The sequence below is a fragment of the Calliphora vicina genome, chromosome 2 (assembly GCF_958450345.1).
Source record: "Calliphora vicina chromosome 2, idCalVici1.1, whole genome shotgun sequence".
NCBI lineage: Eukaryota > Metazoa > Arthropoda > Insecta > Diptera > Calliphoridae > Calliphora > Calliphora vicina.
Genome location: NC_088781.1, coordinates 70,118,492 through 70,143,633, shown reverse-complemented (window position 1 = coordinate 70,143,633; position 25,142 = coordinate 70,118,492). Strand labels below are relative to the sequence as shown.

General features: G+C 29.3%; 2 protein-coding genes across 2 annotated transcripts in view; both read right to left on the bottom strand.

Annotated features, from left to right (window-relative positions):
* The window catches only part of LOC135952232 (receptor-type tyrosine-protein kinase FLT3), a 96,678-nt gene that overhangs the window by 28,466 nt on the left and 43,070 nt on the right, over positions 1 to 25,142 (bottom strand). Inside the window, exons 2-5 of the mRNA XM_065502081.1 lie at positions 9,578 to 9,707; positions 1,904 to 1,928; positions 1,699 to 1,779; positions 1,400 to 1,482 (exon numbers count right to left, since the gene is read on the bottom strand). Coding sequence (XP_065358153.1) covers positions 1,400 to 1,482; positions 1,699 to 1,779; positions 1,904 to 1,928; positions 9,578 to 9,655 — 267 coding nt within the window. The 5' untranslated portion in view covers positions 9,656 to 9,707. The remainder of the gene's footprint in view (positions 1 to 1,399; positions 1,483 to 1,698; positions 1,780 to 1,903; positions 1,929 to 9,577; positions 9,708 to 25,142) is intronic.
* LOC135950953 (facilitated trehalose transporter Tret1-like) lies at positions 18,647 to 24,089 on the bottom strand. Its single transcript, XM_065500489.1, has 6 exons — positions 23,784 to 24,089; positions 23,471 to 23,703; positions 22,295 to 22,425; positions 21,866 to 22,209; positions 21,346 to 21,767; positions 18,647 to 18,911 (listed from the first exon to the last, which is right to left on the bottom strand). Exons 1-6 carry the CDS (start codon positions 23,854 to 23,856, stop codon positions 18,708 to 18,710), a joined length of 1,407 nt encoding a protein of 468 aa, XP_065356561.1. The 5' UTR covers positions 23,857 to 24,089; the 3' UTR covers positions 18,647 to 18,707.

Genomic DNA, 25,142 nt, shown 5'->3' with positions numbered 1-25,142 from the left:
TTTTCTCGAAAATCGCAAAATTTATATCGCAGGTACGGAAAAACTATAGAAGGTATTGACATACTTTTTACACACTTTTATTCCCTATTATATTCTCAATAAATCCCAATGAGATGATCAAAAATACTGAAATTTGTTTAACAAAATTTTTAAAAATTTGAAAATGGAAAAAATGAAACTGCCGTTAAAAATTTTTTATTTTTTTGGTCATATTTGCGAATAGGTTCACGGTATCCTACGAAGACAAAAACTCATATACAAGTAAATATGGACATATTTTAAGTAAAAATGAGCTTTTATTTTAATATTTATCAAAATATGTTAATTTTGTTCCTACATTTCTGGTTCTAGTTGCCTGAGACACCTTAATGGCCTGGCGAATTTTTAATAACTTTAAAATTTTTTGACCAATTTCGGCTTTTTATGTCTCATTAGAACGACAATTACGTACACATTTCTATTCTTTTAAATTAAATGGCAAAATTGTTACAAAAACTGAAAAAAATTAATTTTTTCCCTTGTAGACGCATCTCAAAACTTCAGAGGGCTTGCGTCTTAACCCCAACCGATTGACCTAAAATTTTTTCAGGGTGATTTTTTTAATAATGTTCACCAAACTGTTGGGTGAGAATGGCCAAAATCCAACTTTCGTTTATTAAGGGCCACCCTAATGTACATATGTGAATTTTGACACATATAAACTCATGGATATCATGATTTAAAAAAGTATACAACTGTTAAGTGTTTTTACATCTTGAAAAAATTAATTGTTGTTAATTGTTGACTAGTGTAGTTGATAATAATAGTATACAGCATATATTAGGTTGAGTTTATTATACTTAAATATTTCATGAAATTAAAACTCAAACCTGCCTTTAGACATAAAACACAAAAGAAATATTTCTAAAAATTCCAGTATATTTGAGACCCAAGTTTAAAGGACTATAACAGGAAAATGGAGAGGCCCATAAATATAAGATATACAATTAATTAAAGCCTATATCAAAGTTTATCTATGTTTTGAAGTATGAATTTCTATTAGTAAAATAATTAAGATATACTATATATAATTTAGTAAAGCAGTAAAATATTAAAACAAAATTTACGAAAATATGATTCAACATTTTTTGAACTTCTGGCGCTTCTGTCGAGAAAACCAAATGTCCAATTGAAAAACCCATTTGTATTGGAGGAGAGCAGATTATCATCTTCCGAAAAAAACTTCGCTTTTCCAAATTCTGAAGATACCGATTTTTATAATTTTTCCACCTAGATTTTGATTTGGAACCACAGTGTTCCGTCCGCATGCATTACTATCATCCATAGGTTTAGTTTTATCGTAAAACTTTTCCATAATAAATAATTTGAAACTTTTTATATTCATTACAAGATGTTATACCTTTTGAATTCCATAGAGACTACATGGCATTTCGTAACATTCTGTACTATTCACTGCTGTGACCATTACATTGTAGGAAGTTTCTGTAAATTGAAATAGAAAACAAATTATTAAATATGTATAAAATAAAACAAATCTTAAAAACTAAGGACACCCCTGCAATTATAAATGTAATAATTGTCAACATTGTAATAGTTCTATCACTACTCATGACCGAAACTCATTATAATATGAGACACTTTTATTCCAATCAGTTTTGTTACAATTATTGGTGAATGATATTAAAGGTGGGCACTTACCTTTAGGCAAATTATCCTTCCAACTTAGTTTGAGTTGAAGTTCATCTTTGTCTTCATTCAATCCAATATATGTTTCAATATCTTATATAAAATGTATGCCATTAGAAAATTTCATTAAAAATATTTGGTTTTCACAAAAAAAAACTCATTTACAAGATAAGATTCCTTACATCCGTATATAGTACTTGAACATGTTTTCATTTACCTGTAATTTCACCATGAAGTAAATTCTGAAAAAGTCAAATTAAAATAATTTTGTATATCTATGTACGTATGTATGTATCTTTAATATTTCAATTATTTAAGATTAAGGCCGTTTTTATAATAAACATCACTTTGTAAAATTAAGGCCCTAATTTTGTAAGTCACGTTACCAAAGTGATATTTATGCGCAAAGCAAAAACAACAATTCACACATTTCAAAAATTTGTTTTTGTTTTATGTACAAATTGTGAACCAAACAAACGCACAAAAATTCAAGCGTTGATTTGCCTTTCATAATTTGAAAATTGTGTACACAAAACAAAAACAAATTTTTAAAATGTGTGAAATGTTGTTTTTGCTTTGCACATAAACATCACTTTGGTGACGTGATTTACAAAATTAGGGCCTAAATGTTTTGATACGTTAACAATTTTTTTGTAAGAAAAAATTGAAGTTTAGAAGTTTTATATTTATTAACATTTAAATGCATATTAATTAACGCTGGACAGTTATTAATAAAGGCAAGGTTAGCCGACCGTTGATGGAATGTAACCGTAATGTTGACTTAACGTAAGACTTTTGTAAGATTATAGAACATTAAAAATGTTTATCATGAATTTGATACATCATGAATTCTATGTCACGCACTGTTAAAATAATTGCAACTGATTTTGTTAAGAAAATTATTTTTTTAAAGCTGATTTTTTCGTTTTAATTATGCAATTTTATACTATTTACAAAATGTGTAAAGGATTTATTAATCGGTTTTCTAGTTTCGTTGGTATAAAACAAAATGTATCGTACGCACGCGCTACAAAATTTACATCTTTAAAATTTAATGTCAGTTTCAATCAAAAATTTCTTTGAAATTACTTCAGATAGAATTTTCATATTTTTTTACAGCTATAAGAAGCTATCCTAGATTATATATGTAAATACTTGGTTGTTTCGAACATGCTAAAAAATAAAATGCAATACAAAACAAGTAAGAAAGTATGTCAAGCCCGACATTAAGTAAATGAGCAAAAGAGGACCTTATATGGGAGCTATGACCAATTATGGACCGATCACCATGAAATTAGGTCGTGTGATTTATGTCTATATGAAAGTTATTCCTGTTGAATTTTATGTGTATTCCAACATTTTTAAGAGATTTATGCTCGTTGAAGTGATATTCGAAAGCGGGCCTTATATGGTAGCTATGACTAATTATGGACCGATCATCATAAAAGTGACATGATTTTTGTATATATAAAACTTATTTGGAGCGAAATTTGTGTAGATACCTATATGAATTAAACATTTATGACCGATAAAGTCCAATTACGAGAGGACATTTGTATGGGGGCTAGGTGAAATAATAGACCGATTTCAGCCAGTTTCAATAGACTTCGTCCTTAGGCCGACCAAATTGTATATACCAAATAACATGTACGAAACGCGTGAATTTACCGATTTCCGATTTAAAACAAATCCGATCAGATTAAAAACAAAATGTTTTTAATCGGATTTACCATCTCAAAACCCACACATAATACCATTTTCCGGGAAAGAAATTCTAATATCAGAGACTGCATTGAAACATAAGCGATTAGTCCAATATCACAATTTATCACAAGAAAAAGCTCTAAGTCCCTATAAAAAGTACAGTTTAACCATTTCTGTCAAATTGTTCAATGACATGTATTAAAACAAGTAAGAAAAAATGGTCGGTCATGCTCAACCATTTTTTTCTTTTAAAATTTAAAAAAGTAATTTTCGGAAGAGGGTCTTATTTGGGAGCTATGACTAATTATAGACCGATCGGCATGAAATTAGGTGACATGATTTCCATAGTATAAAGTATTTCGGGAGGGCATTTGTATGGGAGCTACGGGAAATAATGGACCGATTTCAGCTAGTTTCAATAGGCTTCGTACTTGGGCCTAAAAAAAGTGTATATACCACATTTTATCGAAATGTCTTCAAAATTTATCGACTCATAAAGTGATTCTGAGTCTATCGGTATAATTTAAGGTGGGTGTCAGACTAATATTTTTGGGCGTTACAAACATCTATACAAACGTATTATAGCTATGTATATTCGGCTGTGCCGAATCTTATATATCCTTCACCAAATTATACTTTAAAATACAAATTTTAAATATTTTAAAGTATACAAAATTTAAAAAAAAATATTCAAAATTGTGTTCTAAAATTTTTCAAAAAAAAATTACCAAAACTACAAAAACTATTAAATATTCCATTCCGTTAACCCTTATATACGGTAGAAATTTTTGCATATTCTAAAAGATGAGGAAAAAATATTATGTTCTGCATAATAAGAAATCCGGAAATCGTCCTTTTATCCTAGGACATTTAATCCCAATAAGCATTTTTCGTGGGACATATAATCCCAATCCGTGTTTTGATGGGATATTCGAAATTAAATATCAGAATATAGAATAAAACATCAGAATATTATTAAATTTAAATGAAAGTAGACATTTATTTGCTTATTTATAGCATTTTATAAATGTAATTAAGGATTTAATTTGTGGAATGATCCAAAACACTTGTAACACAAAGCGTTGTTGCAGCCTGAGCATATCATCTTTGTACACTTTTCGATACCAAGTGAACACCAGTATGCTCTACTGGTATCTAATAAAATAAAAATGGAGACATTCGGAAAATATTTGGACCCTCTGATATAAAAAACTGGAGCAATGGGTAAAAATTTTTAAAATTTAATGTTCAAATATCTCCTAAGCTATAAGAGATAATTGATAGATACGATAGGGGTTTTTATAGTGCTTGACGAGGACATTCTTTATTTTGTAATTATTTTGAAATCGGAATCCAAACGAGCGGATCCCAAAGTGACCAAGAAGACTTCCTCTTTAAAATTTCATAGAAATTGGACTAAGCGTTTAGAAATTAGATATTTATTTCCCTCTATATTTTGTCTATACTACTGTGTGGCCAACTTCAAACTGCTCAAATTTCAACAAATGTGAAATTCATTTTCAAGCTGCATGAATACGCTGACATGTACCGTTATGTTTTTATTCAAATATTATATTGAACTCTTAAACATGCTTTAGGTGTTATTTAGATAAGAAATTGCATTTGAAAATTGCTGGGACCTATTATCCCAGTAGTCTCGAAAGGGTTAAGGATAGATTACATTACGGTCGGCTAACAGATTTCTTCTTGTGTTGGATAACTTCATAGCATTAATACCATATTAATATTTTGAATACATTAGGTCATTGGTGGAGCCTTGAATATAAACTGATATAAATTTCAAGCCTCTATCACTTATGGTTTTACCGTTATGAGATGTTGCTTCAGCGTTGCCGATTTGGTCCAATTGGACCAAAATTGGTAGTTTTAAGTTAACAAATTTTTGGTAGTTTGGTTGGTTTGTTCCGATTTTTGTCTCATTTTGGTAGATTTTTTGAATATGTATTTTTAAGAACAAATTAACAAAAAACTTAACAAAAAAACTATGTTAATCCAAAATAATAAAATTATTTATAAAATATGAAGACAGAATTATCTTTAATTTTTAGTTTATTCAAATAAATGTGTTCGTATTTAGTAGTGTTGAGTTCAAAAAATGCCAAAGGCCTTCCAATACTAAAACTGTTAACGTATTATACATTTAATTTACGCATTTTAAATATTTCAAAATTATAACACATTAAGGGTACTCATTTAAACGCTTAAGTTTCCCATTTGTGCAAATGGGCAAATTTGCGCGACATGTTTCATGAACCCACCTTTTCAATTTTGTGCAAGTTTATACAGAAAATTTATATTTGTCAATTAAAAATACATAAATTCAACAAAAGCTTTAATATTTTTTTTTCAAATTGTATAAATTTTAATTTTAAAATGTTGAATGAAAGTTAAATCTTTGGAACAAACGGTGGTATACATAGTTTGGAGGACTTTGTTTATGTTCTAGCTGTTGGTTAATGTTTTCATACACAATGTCATTTAATACAATCATTCTGTTTCAAAGTTACACAATTTTCACATGCACAAAATTTTTATATTTTATTTGATTTTTATTTCTTATAAATAAAAGTAAACAAAAGCAGCTGATTCATCAAATGCACAATAAATTCAAGTTTGCGAGTCTAAATTGTCGCGCAAACTTATCGGAGTTGTGCAAACGAATTTCCATACATTTTTTGACATTTCATTTGCGAGAGTGTAAAAATGCACAGATTGCACAGTTTGCGAGGCTTTTAAGCGTTTACATGAGGACCCTTATTATAAAAGAAGTAATAAGTAGTGAGCAAAAACATTTTTCTTTTAAAATTTCAATAATTTATTTTCGTGAGTGATTTTCAGAAGTTGGCAGCTATTACCAATTATGTACCGATCGCCATTAAACTTATTTGTGTTGAATTTTGTCGGCATACCAACACTTTTAGGAGTTTTATGCTCCTTAAAATAAGTTTTAGAAATGGGCCTTATATGGGGCTTATGGTCAATTATAAAACGATTCACACACAATGTTTAGATGTGACATAATTTTTGTAGTGTAATTAAATTATATTCATCCTCAGGGTAATGCTATAGCAGCAATAATATAATTTTAATTTAACTATTAATTTTGAAAGGACTCCAAATAGCATTTCACAAATATTTAAAATTTGGTAGGTTTTGGTATGTTTTGGTAGTTTTTAATCTGAAATTTGGTAGGAAAAATATTTTATGAGTGGCAACGCTGTGTTGCTTATAAGTAACTTTGCGCCATTGTGGTACATTTTAAAACACAAACAAATATTGATATTTCATATTATTTTTATTAATTTTTAATACATTTCAAGTGTGATATGAAACAAAACTTTTTTTTGTGGCTTGAAACATACATACATAAGTGTACCTTACATTTTGAACAATTTGGTTTTGGAATACCGGTGTGGGATAATCTACACCAGTGATGTTCATCCCATACAACAATTGTTTAAAAAATTTAAACACATTTGTTACGCTCTTTTAAAGAGCGTAATAAATGTCTCATTTTTTCAGAAATTCAATAAGCATTGTTGTTGGTTGGTTTTTGGATGAAGCATAGCAAACACACGCGTTTCAATTACAATTGAACACAAAAAAACAAAGTTAAAAATAAATAAAAAATTTGAGAGTATTTCGGCCGTATAATGTATATTCTTTCATTTCCTTAAAATTTAAATTATATTCATTTAATAAATTGGTTTTATTTGACAAAAATTATAAATTTAAACTTTCTTCATTTTGTTATTATTTTAAGTGTTTGACATTGTGTTTGCTGGGTAGCTCTCTCACCAAATATCTTCATTTTTATTTTTGAACATCACTGATCTACACCAGTAATGCGCAGCCCATAGCACAATTGTGCAGAATAAAATCACACGTATTCTTATGCTCTTACATTTTAGTAGTCGTTGTCCACTCAACGAGACAACTAGGAATACGCATGAGCACTGGTGTATGACTTTTTCTTTATTTTTTCAGTTTTTGTATTTGTGTGTTTGTAGGTGCACTGAATAAAATAAAGAATTGAATGTGTTGGTGAGAGTAAGTGTATTGGTGAGAGGATTTATTTTTGCGAACCTCTGATCTACACCTTCCTTTTGCTCGCCATTCAACCCAATGAGGTGGATTTTGGAGGTTCTGATACGCATGATCATTTTTTTGACGACAATGAACTTTGTGATGAAACGTTTGAAATGTTAAATGGTGCTGGAGACGATGCTGATTGTGAATTTGATTGCATGCTTGAAAGGATTGCCGATGGACGACATCTTTTACGTTGGTTTATTGGCTATCATCAATTGAAAATTCAACAATGACATACATATGTTTCGTTTCTCTGTCTTGATCGAGGTATGTATATTCATATACTTCTTTTGTTTACGACATCATCGTTTGCATTCTGAAACTAGATTTTCAGTTACCTGATCAATTGTTGATTTAATTACTCTCTCCTAATTATATCTTTTCTTCTTCTTCACCATCTGCATCATCAGAATTTTCCAATCGAAATCGATTATCTGTTTTAATTCTGATTCTGTGAGACCTTACTATTACGGACAAATGTTGCTTATAAAGGTATTTATTAGGATATTCAATCGATTAACGGTTAATCGGTTAACCGATTAATTTTGGTCGGTTGACTGTTCGAATAATTTAAAATTGACGATTTTCAAATAACAAATAAACCGATTAATTTGTGTCGATTAATCGATTAACCGAAATTTCTTTTTTTTGTACTTTATATAGAAATATAGTTTAAAACACACAAATTTTATTTCTTAACTCGTGAACATTTCCTTCTAGCAATAGTTTTTAGAAGTATTGTACGAAAACTGAAACTAAGGAATTTGGAAATTACCTTTTTCTAGAATCCAAAAAATCCAAAAAGAACTCCAATGGTATGATGGAGGATTTTATATGCTTAGAGAAAACTAAAAACATAACTGAGAAATTGGATATACTTTATCATGCCTTACTTTCGCTTTCAACAATCAGTGAGAAAGTTTTGTCAAGTCAAGTTTTATTTAAAAGTAAAACAAAAATCGTTTAAAAGGAAAGCATTTAAATTATATTATTTTTTTAAAAGATTATTTCGGAAGATTCGCTATTTACTGTTTTATTGAATTGTTGTTTTGTTTGGTTTTTATGTTTTTGTTTTTTTATTAACAAAATGCTTATAAAAGTGCACAAAATTTGTGTTTTTCCTTTCAATATAAAATTAAAATACAAATTATTCGTTTAATCGAAAATTAACCGATTATTAACCGATTAAATCTAAACCCCGATTAATTATTTGCTCGATTAACCGATTAAACCAGGAACCCGAATAATTGAATACCCTAGTATTTATAGACGGCAATATTGAGTATTAATATTTGTCAAAAATTCAAGTATCATAATACAATTTCATCGTCTAAACAAAATTTGTATTAGATTTTCAAAAAAATACAAATGATTTTTTTGATTTACGGTCGGTATTCAAAATTTGTTTAAAACAATTCAAAAACTTTTTATTTTCATAAATATCGGGTATGTATTTTTAAATACAAATAAATAAGGCAAACAAAAATGTCAAGAAAATATAAAATAAAAATAAAGTTTTCAGAAAAATATCAATCAACAAAGAAATAAAATATTTGTAATACTATCGAGTAAACAATAAATGTTTTTCGAAACGATTTTTTGAAATACCGAATGATTTGAATAATATTTTAAATTTGAAAAGTGTCATATATAAATACCTTAAGCAACATTGTGTTCATGAAATTCCTGATATAAAATAATTAATTTTTTTTCAAGTTTTGCCAACTTTATTTCATTTTCTTATCTGTTATTTATAGTAAAATTCACTTTTTATAGAAAAAGTTCATGCGTGATTAGTTTTTATTTGAATTTTTGTAGAACAACTTATTCCACTTTCTTTTGCACGCGCCTGAACACCCCTTGAACTAGCTCGCAAATGAACACTAGTAAAGCTTTTAAAAATGTAACTTCATAAACGAATGCTCACACATATGTATTAATTTCAGGTGGAAAAAAACCGTCAGCAAAATAACAGAAACTATAGGAACTATGACCGAAAATATACAGTGTTGCCTATAAGCAACATTTAACAAGAAAGGGTTAAGTATTTTATTTGACACTTGTATGTACTTACATTTGAGATGGCCATAACATTTAAAGTATGGAGCAATAAATTGCTGAGTATTATGTAGACGGAACCCTTTACTGGCATGTCTTTCTTCTCTGCTCCATAGGATTTGTCATTTGTTCAGTGGTATGAAAATCTAAAAAAAAAATATAAAAAATAAATATTTTAAGTAGTAAGTATTTATTTTGAAAATTTTAACACAATTCATTATAATATGTCTCGCGCCATGTGTGTATTAAAGTTGGCAATATTAAAGAAATTTATAATACATTTTACTTAAAAACCATGATACAACAACATAAGGTACACCCAGTAGAAAATAAATTCTCAATTATACAATTCTTGTAACGTCAAACAAAAGAAAATATAAAAAAATATGAAAAAAAAAATCAAAGTTTGACGTTATAGGGCCAAATATTGAAAACTCTCCCTAGTGATTCTACCTTCTACAATTATTGTATCATGCTTAAAAACATTATTAATTACACTGTTCAACGACATTTTTGGAACCTTAATAATTTTTGTAGAATAAACTCATAGTCCAGCTGATCTGAGTTTTAATTTTTTGGTCGAAGCGAGCATATACTAACTGAAAAATTTGTAAATTAATGTGTGAGATCATTTATATTGCCAGAGTTATATTGTGGAATTTCATGGGGATAATTTATAAATAATAAACTTTTAAATACCCTTCCCACTATTTACAAGCTATCTAACTGGTTACTTTATAAGCTACATAACTAGTTATTTTAACATGAACTGGTGCAATATATATCTCATTAACGGTCCAATAACCAATTGCTTGTAAACTAACTTTCTTCCGACAACTCTCCAATAGATTACATCTGGTGGCTAAAATAAATATGCTTTAAAGTGCAGTACAAAATAAACTTTTAAAGTGACAACACTATAGGTTACTAAAGGACACTAAAAATTATATGGGATGTCAGTTTACTTAAGCCAAAAGAAAATAAACAGTATTTAAAGGGACTACAAAGGGACTACACTATGGATTACTTAGAGACACTTAAGTGACAATTGACTAGATTACCTGGGGTGTATGAAGTAACCAACTGCACTACAAGGAGCACAAAGTTGTCAAATGACCTAAAATATATTAATTGGACTTAGCCAAGTCAATTAGCGACAATTACTGTTTATAAGGGATACGTTGACTTCTTGCTTACCTTCATTGTACTGTGTGAAGTGAAATGATAACAGCTGTTTTTTTGCTTTGTTTACATACAACTGCAAGCAAGGCGAATTTATACAAGGTGGAGTCAGTCAAACAGCTGATTGACTTTTTTTCTCGCTTTTTGATTCTAACAATTGTCAAAGCTTGTTTTTATATTAAAATATCTACAATATATTCTAAGCTTATTAACAAAATATTTATTTTTTACATAAATAAGTAAAGCCCTCACTATTCAATTATCTACACTATATTAAGTTTTAATACTTATTTGTTTAATTTTTTTTTTTTGGAAAATTTCAATAAATGAAGAGAGCCATACGATTGTCAATTTCAACCCTATGTTTTGATTTAGTTTCAAATAACATTTAGACGATTCCATTCGTGATCTTCTACACTAAAATTTGACAGATCATATTACTTGTGGGACAATGTAAACGGGGCTTATAAATATAGTATTAATCCTCCGTTAGTCGTAATCATTTTCAATCGAGACTAGTGGCAATGTATCAAATTGATATCAATAAAAGAAAGGCGCGTTTGAAAATAATCTCTTCACTTTTTATTTCGAAAACATAAAAACAATATTAAATTCAAAGTATTTAAAAGAATAATACAAATAAAATTTTTAGTATAAATATATTTTTATCAAAAATTAGCTTAAAACAATTTACAATAAACAAAATTTTGCCTGTATCAACTAGATCAGTTGCGAGTAACGGTGGGTAAAGAACCCATAAATACAATACTTTCACAAACCTATTTATACCCTACAACACCATAGTGGGGAGGGTATATTAGGTTAGTGCTGATGTTTGTAACGTGCAAAAATATTGTCCCAACCGATCTTATACCGATCTGATCCCAATTCCAATCTAATGAATGAGATAAATTTATTTATTTATTTATTTATTTATTTTTCTATCATCAGTACACTTAAAAATATTGTTACAATTTTTATATTTACAAAGCTTGAGGTTTAACTTAAAATAAGTATTGCAGCAAATACAGGCCTGTTTATAATTAGATACTTGCAAATTTAAATAAATTGATACAGCTTAGGGGAAAAAAAGATAGAGGAAAAAACCCTGTAATGAATGAGATAAATATCTTATGAATATGAGTATCAAATATTTTGTTTAGATATTTTGGAAAATAACTGTTAGAAATTAAAATGAATATTCCACATAAATGCTACGTTCAGACTTAAAGTAGCGGTATTCACTGTTAAGTGCGAATGGTCTTCAATCATTGCAAATTTTTACCGTAATCCAATAACAAAATACACACAAAAACATTTACAATTTTGCATTTGCAATGATGCAATACCATTCGCACTTAATACTGAACTCCGCTAGTGTTTTTTTTAAACACAATGGCCCATAATCATAGTCAAACACTAAAGTCGGTTCTTTTTAAAAACAACTTTAAATTAAAAACGAGCTTTATATTATTTACCAACTATAGTCAAAATTAAAGTATGTTTTAAATTGAACCGACTTTAACTGGGTGCCACCTCAAATGTAGAAAATGTTTTCATACAATATACAACAAAATACAGTGGCACCGCTGAACAGCTGACATAGAAAATTAAAACAAAAACCAAAAAGGTAAACAATAAAAGTAACCGCGACAACTAAATAATATTTTGGTACTAATTTTATTGATAACTGTTCAATAATTGTAAAATCTCTGCCAAATTCTTGTAACTTAATTTTTTTAACTTTTTGCAGAACTTTTTTACATGGCGAAGAACAGCTGATGCTGTTGTTAAATGAGTTAATAACAGCTTCAGCTTGTTTTATATTTACAGTCGACTTTAACATCAAAAATATACTTTAACTTGTCTATGGTAGACCTAAAGTCCACTCTTAAGTAAAGACGACTTTATTTCTATTAAAATATACTTTATTTCTGACTATGATTATGGGCCAATGTTTTTTCTATATAGATTTTTTTGGTAATTATTCGAACTTTATATATATATAATTTGAAAGTAAATTTTTAATTAGGCTTAAGTTCTTTTTTTTATTATAATTTATTTGTAATAATTCAAAGAATATCACTGAATACTAAAATTTTAAACAATTGGCAAATTGGAATGCATTATCTACCCTGCCAACGGCGTCATCAACAATCTTCATTGTCAAGGTCTTATTGTAAATTTCATCTATTTAACTTACTATTATTAGGAATTAGAATATGGGAAGCCAAATTCATATTTATATTATTTGTAAATTAGGCGAAATTTCAAATATTTTTATTATATACATATGTGTATTCTTATTATTATTATTACAAATTTATTATTTATTAGTGTGTCTGTTTCCGTAGTCAACCTTTGTTTGACAATTCAGCTATGTATGTTTTTGTGTTTTTCCTTTTTACTCCTTGGTGTTGATTCGTTGAATCAAACTGTCAATTGTCTAAAATTTTAGTATTCAGTGATATTCTTTGAATTATTACAAATAAATTATAAAAAAATTAACAAATTATACAATGTTTTTTCTTTAAAACCTTTAATTATGTCTTGTTTTTTCATATATTTAAATAATAAAACACGTTAAAATATAATGTACGAACAGCAATATAGAAATGTTAATAAAAACGAATCAAATTTTGTTAATTATAATCAATTATGTCACACACATCAAATTCGTACAAAAGTAACGTTACGAATTGGAAAATGCGATCATTTCCACTTTCTTCTTTTGTTATTTTTCTATTGAGACCAGCTGATTCATATCTGTATAATTTGTTGTTGATACCTTCCATATATCCTGTAAACATGCTCTAGATCTTAAATTGTATCTTTGAATTTGTTGTCTATTATTTTATTATTTGGAAGAAGGACGCTTTCATGTTGTATTCATTACATGTTGTATTCTTGCCTGGGACGCACAGTGGCTCAGAATAGTTTTTCATTGGCCCAAACTGTGTAACTTTTGAACAGATTGAGATATTTTAGTACTTTTTTAACTTTTAATGAACAAAAAACTTCTTGAACTCCCATAGTTAAGTGGTCATGAAAACTATTCTATACTTATTAAAAAGGGCTAAAATTGGTCAAAATAGACTTAAATATTATAAATACCATAAAGCCTAATATAGGTAAAATAAAAACAACTAAAAAAATGTATATAAAAGTTTTAAATTTAAGTAATAATGACATCAAAAATTAGCGTTATTTAATAATATATAAAAATTGATATATGGGGGTTTGATCTTTAAAATTTACGTTCCTTAAATTCAAATTTGACGTAAATATAATAGTTTAACAAAAATGGTTTATAACACCTTAAATATAAACAATTTAGCAAACAAATTTCAGTTCATTATCGATAATAGTTTACAGGATGTGATGTAATGCCACGCCCACAATTTCCAATATTTTTACTAAATATGTTTACTAACTAATGGCACTAAAATGTTTAAAATCGATCACAACAAATTATGTGTTGGACAATGGAAATCAATTCTGAGCCACGTTTGTTATATCTTGGGTTGCCAGACGGCCTGGAATGGCCTGGATTGTCCAGTGTTTTGACTTCTCCAGTTTCCAGCTAAAACACAATTTGTCCAGTTAAAAAATAATTTCTTTCATTTTGCAAAAGTTGTTTGAGTTGAAAAGAAACCAACCAATTGTAGTAGGGAATGTAAGAAAAGATAAACTCACTGTTTATTGTTGGTGTTTTGTTTAAGCTTTGATATTTTTACAAATAAAGCTTGAGTGTCTGTAATTCTCATTCATTCTAGTGTTTTATTTGTATAATATCTTTAGTTTTTCTAAAGCCTTTTGGGAAAAGGTTTCCTGATGATCTGGCCTAAGCAACCAGTGAAATGCGCATAGGAACTAGCTTATCCCCCTAGACCTTTACTATTATAGAACTGTACAGTGAGTATCTTTTGAATTGCCTTAAAAATCGGTTAAAATATGGAAGCAAAGTTGTAACTATTTTAAAAAAGATTTCATCTCTCGAAACAAAACCTTTACAATTAAAAACAAATCAATTTTTAAGAAATTATATTGCGTACTTAGATCAATGATATGATTTCGGAGACGAATCACTTTACAACAAAATTTAATTTTTAAATTTAAAACAATCCCTTTTATCGTGGGATAACTTATAAATATAATTGACGCTTTTGCCGCAAGATATTCCATGTTTTTTTTTTGAATTTTTAACACTGCAATCTTTGATATTTTTTACATTAATCCGAAAATTGACCTTTAACCTTTTGGAAGTAAACAATTTTATTTACACAATTTCAAGGACAATATATTTTCATTTAAAATGGAATCAAAAATTATCTTGGACTTTGAGTAGTTTCAGTAGGGCAATTATGTGTATAAAATTTTAGACAATTTTAACATATTTTTAAATTTTCAAATCGCATTATTTTTGAAGTGGAAAGGGTTTCCGATGCTTGATTTGAGGAACCCTTTGGAACCGTAATATGTGTGGTAATTTTGATTAAAATCGAAGATGTCAAATCCAAAAATAGCTGTTTTCTGTCCATTTTGATATGGATTCTCCCACTTGTGATATTGAATCAAAATTTTAAAATTTGGATTACAACAAAACTAGAAATATATTCTATAAAAAATTACACTTTTCTTTTATGATATGCGTCTTACGTTATTTTGAATTAACGTTTTCTAAAACCAAAATAACGTATCATCAATATACCCAGCGGGAACAAATTATAGGACTTCAGTTTGTAGGCCTTCTAAAAGGCATACTTACACATTCTAAAAGATCCGATACTAATTCCACACTGCCTGCTCTTAGAAGGTGTTCAAGAAGGCCTATTAATCCCCTTCTAATAACAAGTGGTTAAATAAAAATAGTCTACATCAAAAAATAAAATACTCTGCATCTCTTTGATTAACTCTCTTTACAAAATTTACAACAATAAATTGCTTGATGATTATTTTTGTTGCTTTTTAAGTATGTAATCAGAAATTATCATGTTTCAAAAAATTAAACAAACAACTTCATTTTAATTCTTATTCTTATTTTAGATCTTCTAATAAGACTTTAAGTAGGTCTTCCATGGTAGACGTTCTATAAAACTTTAAAATGCACGACTTTTCATAGGCCGTCCTTTGATGCCTAATTTCTAATGCTTTTTTTCTCTTTTAGGCACTTTATTATGCCTTCTCATGTAGCTCTTCCATAAGACTTTGCAGTATTCCTACCTTTCTAGGCATTCCATATGTCATTCCTCTACAGGCCTTTCATTAGATCAGTAATAACAGGTTTTTGTACAGGCATAAGACCATATAGCAGCCCTACAAATAGCCCTTCCAAAGTAGACCTTCTAATAGCCCTTCCAAAGTAGACCTTCTAATAGCTCTTCCCAATTAGGCCTTCTAGAAGCCCTTGCAAAGTAGGCCTTCTAGTAGCCCTTCCTAAGTAGGCCTTCTCTCAGCCCTCTAACAGCAGCGAGTGTGCAAGGCCTTGGCTCGCAATGACACGCCGTGTAAAATTTAAATGATTTTGCAATGCGGCTAGAAGTCCTTGTGTCTGCAAAAGAAGGCCTTTAGGAAGGCCTCTTTACTGCATCTTTTTCCCGCTGGGTATATTTGTATGAAAAAATAAAATCTTAAATAAAAAAGGAGTTTTTAAAGATACTTATTTAAATTAAAAAAAATGTACTTATTAAATTTTCATAAAGATTGCATAAAAAAATTCTATTGCAACAAATTTATTATGTAATATGATGTAGTAAATCGTAATCAATAATAAAATCAACTTCGAATTTTTTGATGATACGTTGTTTTGCATTTTAGGTGACGATATGTATGTAGGACTGAATTTAACGTTTCTTTATTTTTTATTTATTTTTGTATAAAAAAAACATAACTTAAATTTAACTTTTTTGAACTATAATAGTGCATTTACACCTACGCCATAAACATGTTATAAGTTGTTTATGGTGATAAACTAGTTTGAGAAACTTGTTTATCCATACAAAACAAAAACAGGTTTGTAACTTGCTTTTGAGATAAACTAGTTACAAACAACGAGTTTTTGCTAATGCAACTCTGTTTTTCAACATTTTTCTGGCAACGCTGGTAACATTTGACATTTGCTCAAAAATAAAAAAAAACAGTTTTCTTTTAAAAAACGGCAAACTGTAAGAAAAAGTTTAAAAAAATTAATAAAAAGTGTTTTTTATATAATTTGGAAACGAAAATAAAAGGTATGTTTATATGTACATAAATATGTACGTGCAGCAACGTTTTTTCGTAACATTAATTTTTATTTATATTGAAGTCAGCTGTTTTATGACTTGTCAAAAATAAACCACTTAACTGTGTAAAATGCTGATGTAAACGGTATAGTTTATGAAAGTAGCTTATGATCATAAACTAGTTTACAAATTACAAGTGTAAATGCACTATAAAATGCATTTTATAAATGCATTTTTAAATTGTCCAGTTATTTTTAAAAATCCAGGTGAATTTTTCTTATGGTCCAGTTATATCCCTGCAGTTTTGGTTGTTCATTCATGTTTTTGTGTTTTTTAATTAAACAATTTTAGCCATTTAGCATAGATGACAACTGATAGGTAACTGAGAGCCAAAAACGTAATACCATGTTCTGACGAGCGGTTGAATTACTTAATTCACGATCTGAATTACTATTGCGAATCAACCCGTTCTCACGACAGATTCGTAATTCAATTTGACATTTATTTCTTCTTCGTGTTTCCTTTTGATTTTTCTGATTTTATCTTCGGGACATTACAATTTTTTTTATAATTTTCTTTTTTTCTCCATTATGTCCCTTTTTATAAATACTTTTACAAGTGAATTAATTTTAATTAGATTTGTAATTATTATACCCTTCACCATGAGTGGCAAGGGTATATATAAGTTTGTCATTCCGTTTGTAATTTCCACATTTTTCATTTGCGACCGCATAAAGTATATATATTCTGGATCGTTATAGATAGCGGAATCGATATAGCCATGTCCGTCTGTGTGTTGAAATCAACTTTCCATACACGATTCATACATCAATATCTCCGAAATTCTTCCGGCTCGGTCGCTATTTAAAATCGAGAAAATCGGTCCACAAATGGCTGAGATATAAGGAAAAAACTAGGACAACCTCAATTTTTTTACCTATTTTTGACCTATATCTGGATTACTAAGTCATTAATATAAACAATATGGATATCTAATGATAGATATTTCAAAGACTTTTGCAACGACGTATATAAGACCATATTTGGACATACAATGGGTCAAAATCGGAAAAAAGTATTTTTTAACCCGAATTTTTTTTTTGTCATAAATTCTTTTTCCAAAAAAATTAATTAAAGAAATTTAAAAAAAAAATTTTAAAAAAACTTTTTTTAAAAAAAATTTGGAAAAAAAAATTTTAAAAAACATTAAAACATTAAAAAAATTTTGGTTTTGTTTAAATAAGATTCGGCACAGCCGAATATAGCTCCCTTACTTGTTTTTAAATAATTTATTTAATACAAATATGTTTATATGAAATTATTTTTTTTCATCGTTTTGTTTTGGTACTTTTGTTTTGACAGCTGACATTGAAAAAACACTCGATAAAAATTAGAGATGAGACTGATTTGTTAGTAATTCGTAAGGTAATTCAAACTGCATTACGTACGAACAAGGTAATTAGCACTTGAAATTTTTTATGGCGAATCATGTAATTCAGTTCGTAATTGGGGATTGAATGACGAATGAGAGCGTGAATGGCGAATAATGCCGTCGTGAGAACGGGGTATATACATATACATATATTGTCAAAAACCCAATTCATGAGAATGTATTTAATGTATTTTGTTAAAGAGAGTAATTTTTTCCATTGATATTTCTCTCTCCTTCCGTTCTATGTGTTTATTCTATTGTATTTAGCATTTTTGTTTGTTTATTAAATAAATATTTATATATAATTAAAGTTATTTTTGACTGTTCATTGATTTTCCTTTTGTTTCTTCTAAAAACACCGATATATAAAATAATCCAAAGGCACATATTGTTGCACAAAACCACATTGCAGCCGATAGTCCAAAGGAATGCATTGCCACTGGGAAAAATCGAAGAAGAGCTAGTGCGAATAAACTGAGTAAAGCCAAGCAGAAGGAGGATCCAATGGAACGTATCTGAAATACCAAACAAACAATAGTTAAGTGTAAAGTGATCTTAATGTATATATATTATTCATTCCACCGTACATCAACCAAAAATTTATGTATTCAGATTTTGTTAATTTTTACCCTATGGAGTCATTTAGGCATTTCTATTTATAAATTTTGAATTTTCGAAAATGTAGCGATTTTATTCGCCAATTTCAAAAAAAATTATTTTTGAAAAGTTACAAAATTCGACAAATTGTGTAAATTTATAAATTGTTTGCCTTATATCATTCAGTATACATTAGAGGTGTCCTTAAAAAAAATACATTTGCTTTGGATGGCTCTTATTTTGTTCATTAGCAGCTAAAACTAACTACTGCAAAATTTAAGTGCAATCGGATAACTAGAAGACGTGCCGGAAATCGATTGATAGTTGTAAAATTGGGTAAATAATGGGACTTTTTTCGATAACTTAAAAAAATTCATTATTTAAATACAGTTTTTTAACATTTTCAATAAACCTAAGCTTCTAGAGAAAATTATCTTTTTAACAAGTAAGAGTGCTATATTCGGCTGTGCCGAATCTTATATACCCTTCACCAAATTATACTTCAAAATTTTAAATATTTTTAGGTAAACAAAATTTAATTTTTTTTTAGTTGTTTTTTTCATTTTTTGGAAAAAAATTTTTCGATTGTTATTTTAAATTTTTTTTTTTTAAATTTAATTTTTTTTTTTTTGGTTTTTTAATTTTTTTTTTTTGAAAAAAAAAATTCGGATTAAAATTTTTTTTCCCGATTTTGACCCATTGTAGGTCCAACTTACTAACTCTTATATACGTCGTTGCAAATGTCTTTGAAATATCTATCATTAGATATCCATATTGTCTATATTAATGTCTTAGTAATCCAGATATAGGTCAAAAATAGGTCAAAAATCGAGGTTGTCTTGGTTTTTTCCTCATATCTCAGCCATTTGTGGACCGATTTTGCTGATTTTAAATAGCAAAATTCTCGAAAGCATGTCTGACAGAATTATTGAAGATTTGGATCCCGAAGATATCTGGGGTCTTCAGAAAACTGATTTCAACAGACAGACAGACAGACGGACAGACAGACAGACAGACAGACAGACAGACAGACAGACAGACAGACAGACAGACAGACAGACAGACAGACAGACAGACAGACAGACAGACAGACAGACAGACAGACAGACAGACAGACAGACAGACAGACAGACAGACAGACAGACAGACAGACAGACAGACAGACAGACAGACAGACAGACAGACAGACAGACAGACAGACAGACAGACAGACAGACAGACAGACAGACAGACAGACGGACATGGCTTAATCGACTCCGCTATCTATAAGGATCCAGAATATATATACTTTATAGGGTCGGAAATGAAAAATGTAGAAATTACAAACGGAATGACAAACTTATATATACCCTTCTCACGAAAGTGAAGGGTATAACAAGGTATAAAACATAGAATAAACACATAGAACGGAAGGAGAGAGTAATATATATTGAAAAATTACTCTCTTTTCACACATACGGGTGATACAATAACAAAATACATGCAATACATACTCATAAATTAGGTTTTTGACAACAGACTTAGGTTTTTGGCTCTCAGTTACCTATCTAGTTTTTGTCTATGGTATAAAACATGAACATCGAGTTAAAGATAACCAAGTTATTAGCATTTCCCTACGTCATATTTTCATGGAAAACGAAATTTTTGTATTATTTACTCACTGTTTTGCAAGCAAAAGTGATGTAAACAACTATGTCAACAATAGAAATGCGAGTAAAATATGAGTAAACTGGCACTTTTTGCTCAATATTTGGTCAGATAAAACTCGTATAACTTTGTTATTTTTCATTCGAAATTATTGTTTTATACCTTGTTAGAAAGATAATTTTCTCTAGAAGCTAAGGTTTATTACAAATGTTTAAAAAACAGTATTTAAATAGGATTTTTTTTAAGATATCGAAAAAAGTACCATTATTTACCCAATTTTACAATTTTCAATCGATTTCCGATTGCAGTTAAATTTTGCATTAGTTAGTTTTAGCTGCTAATGAACAAAATAAGACCCATCCAAAGCAAATCTATTTTTTTTAAGGGCATGTCTAATGTATACATATTATACAAAATTCTACAAAAAAAAAAATGTGATTTTATGTATTCATATCTTGTAAATCTGCGTAATGATTTTGTTGATTCAGGAACTATATGAATGGTTCTCCATAAATTATAACTACAGTGGAATACTTTAATTAAAAGTGCATTCATAATGCAAATGCAATTATCTGCTGCATTTTTCACCTATTTTTGAAAAATGGTAAAAATCAACACGGTAGACATTTCACAAAAGTGCATCAGAAAATTGCATTTGTATTATGAATGCACTTTTATATTTTGGTCGCAGTTTGTCATATTTACCTTGGGCGGCAAGATTTCCACTAGCACAACAAATGTCACTGAAATGATACCAACATTTGCCAAAAATATTATCAACGCCATCAACAGAAGCGGCAGCCAGCTGCTGTAAGGTGTCAGATCAACATCAGTCTCTTCGGCAAAAAATGCATACATTCCAAATGCCGCCATACCCATGCCCATGCCAGATGTTGACACAATCATAAGAATCTTACGGCCGAATCGGTCAACCAATATTGTGGCCGTGTATGTGCCAAATACTTGCACAAAACCAATTATTATAGTGTTGATGTCGGGATGCAGCTCGGTTTTCGTGGCCGTAAAAATGCTCGACATGTAATTGATCAATGCAAACGATCCGCAAAATATATTGAGAATCATGAGCACAATACCGGTACAGATGATCTTCAATGCTTTTCGATTGACTACAAATGTTCAAGTTTGAAATATGTATGTAAGTGTTTCAACTTTAGCTAGACCTTTTATCGAATTAAAATTTGAAACATTTATTACGCGAACTTACAGAAATCATTTAATGTAACTTTTTCACTCTTGCTCTCTTGATGCGTTATCGCTATTTTTAGCTCTTCAAATTGATTATGTGCGGTAATTTTTTCCGCAGCACTCCTCTGGTCGATATCGTTTTTGTAAAACAAAAATGATTTTCGAGCTTCGTCCTCCCTTCCTGTACGCAATAGATATTGAGGGGTTTCGGGAAAGTATGTCGCAATTATTAGATAAATTACAGGAAATGGCAAAACAATCCATGGTATGATGTGATAAGGAACATATGATGATAAAATGTAACCAATCAATACACCCAAATTGAGTGTCAATGCGAACAGCGATGTTAGACGACCTCGTATTCTGTAGAAATATTTTAAAACAAATGATCATTCTTACACAACTTCTTGATTCTAATTTATATATACTTATTTGGGGAAATACTAACGAGGGATCGGATATTTCACTTATGAAAATCGGTATCACTATATAAATACCACCGCCAGTTAGACCTCCAAATACACGGGCAGCATATATTAACTCAATTGAATGGGCAAAATAAAGAAACAACCAAAGGCACTACCGTCCAAATGCAGTTGAGAAAGAGAGTTATACATAAAATATATAGGAAATACATATAAGGAAAAGAACATTGAACTGGTGGATTTCATGTCAAGTGAAATCGATGTCTTGATTAAATTTGCACCAAGATTAGTCCTATTGGATAGTAATTCAGAAACAATTTTTTAACAAGATCGGTCTGAGTTAGAGGGGGTAAAAATTTTACATTTTAGCCAAACAGGTGTTTTTTCTCATCCATGTAACTTATTACCTATTGTTCTTAGCAAAATATGTCCCAAATAGTTTAGATAGCTATTTCTTAATCTTTCAAAACAAAAAATAAAAAAATGTTTAACATTTTTTTTCCAAAAAAATTGCATGTCTTGAGTTACAAAACATTTATTTTTTTTCGAAAGATTGAAGAAATATCTACCTAAACTAAGTATTTGGGCACATTTTGCTAATTAAAATGAAAGTCGACCCGTTATTTCCGGTATCTGCTATAGGGACATTAGATAAAGGTTTTTAATTGTAAATATATTTAGTTGAAATTTCCTAACAGTTATAGTATTGACTACACCTTCCGGCTAAAACTGGGGTTTCCTCCGTTTTTTACCTTTTGAGAAATATCAACAGTACCACAGAATTCAACAGATTTTCAAAAGTAGTAAAAAACCAAAATATATTTACATATTATTTCCAACTGTTGGTAAATTAAAATGGGGACTAAGCTGACGACAAGACACCTTGACAAATGGTGTCAGTAGAAAAAATCTTCACATATATGCTGAAACACTCTAGAATTGTTAATCTTATTGTAAACAGTACGTTCTACAAAAAATGTATATATATTTTTTCGTATTATCATTCTGAATTTCCACGAAAATTACTGAAAAAATCATTAATCCTCTAAAGAATTTAATTGTTGTCCATCCATGTTCATGGTAACATGTTTATGTCTTAATAAACCACTTATAATTGTTTAAGATAAACAGAAAGTTTATGTCATTCTGATCGATGTTCTTTTTGTTAACTCTCATATGGAGATTTGCACTTCACTTACCATATGCGGAAATGCTAAACCATAAATGGCAATCTTTCGACCAAAACGGTCTAATATCGAAAGAAAAAGGAGATTTCCTAATACACCACCTATACAAATGGCGGCGCCAATCCATGACGACTCATTAATATCGACAACAAAGTCGAATGGCGTATCATCGGGAGATTGCATTTTTGGCAACATGGGCGAAAGCCATCCCAAACCAATGCCATGCAACAGTGACATAATCGTTGCTGTGAAGTACATTTTATAAAATAAAGAAAACTGTCAGAATAAGAACTTTCCACAAATGTTCATATATGTAACTACAAACCACTCATTGAAGCAAATAACTGTCGGCGATAGTCAACGTTAAAAACGCCATTCTTAAAAAAATTTAAAAACATTTTAAATATGTTTATGTCTTTTATTAATTTTTTTATTATTATTTAAATTATCTTTTTAAAATCACTCTTGTGTTGTTGTTTTATTTTGTACTTTTTTTCTAATTAAATAACTAGTTGCATTGTTTCGTATCCTTAAGATGTAAATATTGTTATCAGTTGTTGTATCCTTTTCGGGATCATTTTAAGGCAATGCAAAGTTAAATATCTCTAGTTTTACTTCTAATTATGTTGGCACAAAGTGAAATACTAGAATATTAAAAAGTTTTGTGGGAATTCGCACGCAGATCGCAATCGTTATCGTTTATTTGATTTATCGTCATATTTTATTTTAATTGGAGGAGATATTATCTTTAAATCTTATTTAGAATACAAAGATTTTATAATTTCTACTATCATGTGTACTTAATTTCACAAGTACTCGCTTCAAGATACTAACTCTTAGTATTAGTGCCTACACATGTCCATTAAGAACTAGTACAAACCAGTGTGGCCAACGACAAGGCCTTCACTTTATGGGCCTTTGTTAAATACTCATTGTAGCCACCCTATACCAATAATCGGATGGGATTTAAGTCATTCGCATTCGACTGCAGTTCCTCTCCGATGGAGATATTTCACTAGATAGACGTTCAGGATCCGGAATATATAGATATATGGATATAGTCGCAAATGCATATTGTAGAAATTACAAACAGTATGAGAAACTTATAAATGTACATAAACTCATGGTGGAAGGTTAATATAGGTAAATAATTAAACAGATGAACAGATAAAATAAAAAAATATCTATCCACATACACTTCTACATATGTATGTAAGTAAGTAAGTAAGTATGTAAATAAATATCTAATGTGTGTATACGACGCGACTTTTAAATATATATGTACAATGTACATATCTACGAGTATCAACGTATGTAGAATTGTTAAGAGATTTACACATGAAGTGTTGTTTGTTCATTAGTTTGAAGCGTCATCATCTGGGCCATGAAAATGTCAACTAGACATTTAAATTCTCTAATCGTCAAGTACATACACTGTGGTGCAAAAATGTGGCAATGTTTTCAAGAATTTTTAAGAAATTTCAAAGTGTTTTTAATTTTGTACATCATTAACCCCCATTTTCTCAATCTCTGGTTATTTTTAATCGTGACGTTAAACTGACAGTTCTCATACAAAAAAATGTTAATTGGAGATTTATCGTTACGAAAGCCGATAACCAGATATTGAGAATATGGAGGTAAGTGTGTAACAAAGAACATGACTTCATTTTACTCTCCTTGTCAT

Coding starts and splice junctions, on each gene's coding strand:
- LOC135950953 (XM_065500489.1), bottom strand. CDS start 23,856: ATGTTTTTAAATTTTTTTAAGAATGGCGTTTTTAACGTTGACTATCGC. Junction 23,704..23,783: donor GTTATTTGCTTCAATGAGTG/GTTTGTAGTTAC, acceptor TGTACTTCACAG/CAACGATTATGTCACTGTTG. Junction 22,210..22,294: donor AGTGAAATATCCGATCCCTC/GTTAGTATTTCC, acceptor ATATTTCTACAG/AATACGAGGTCGTCTAACAT.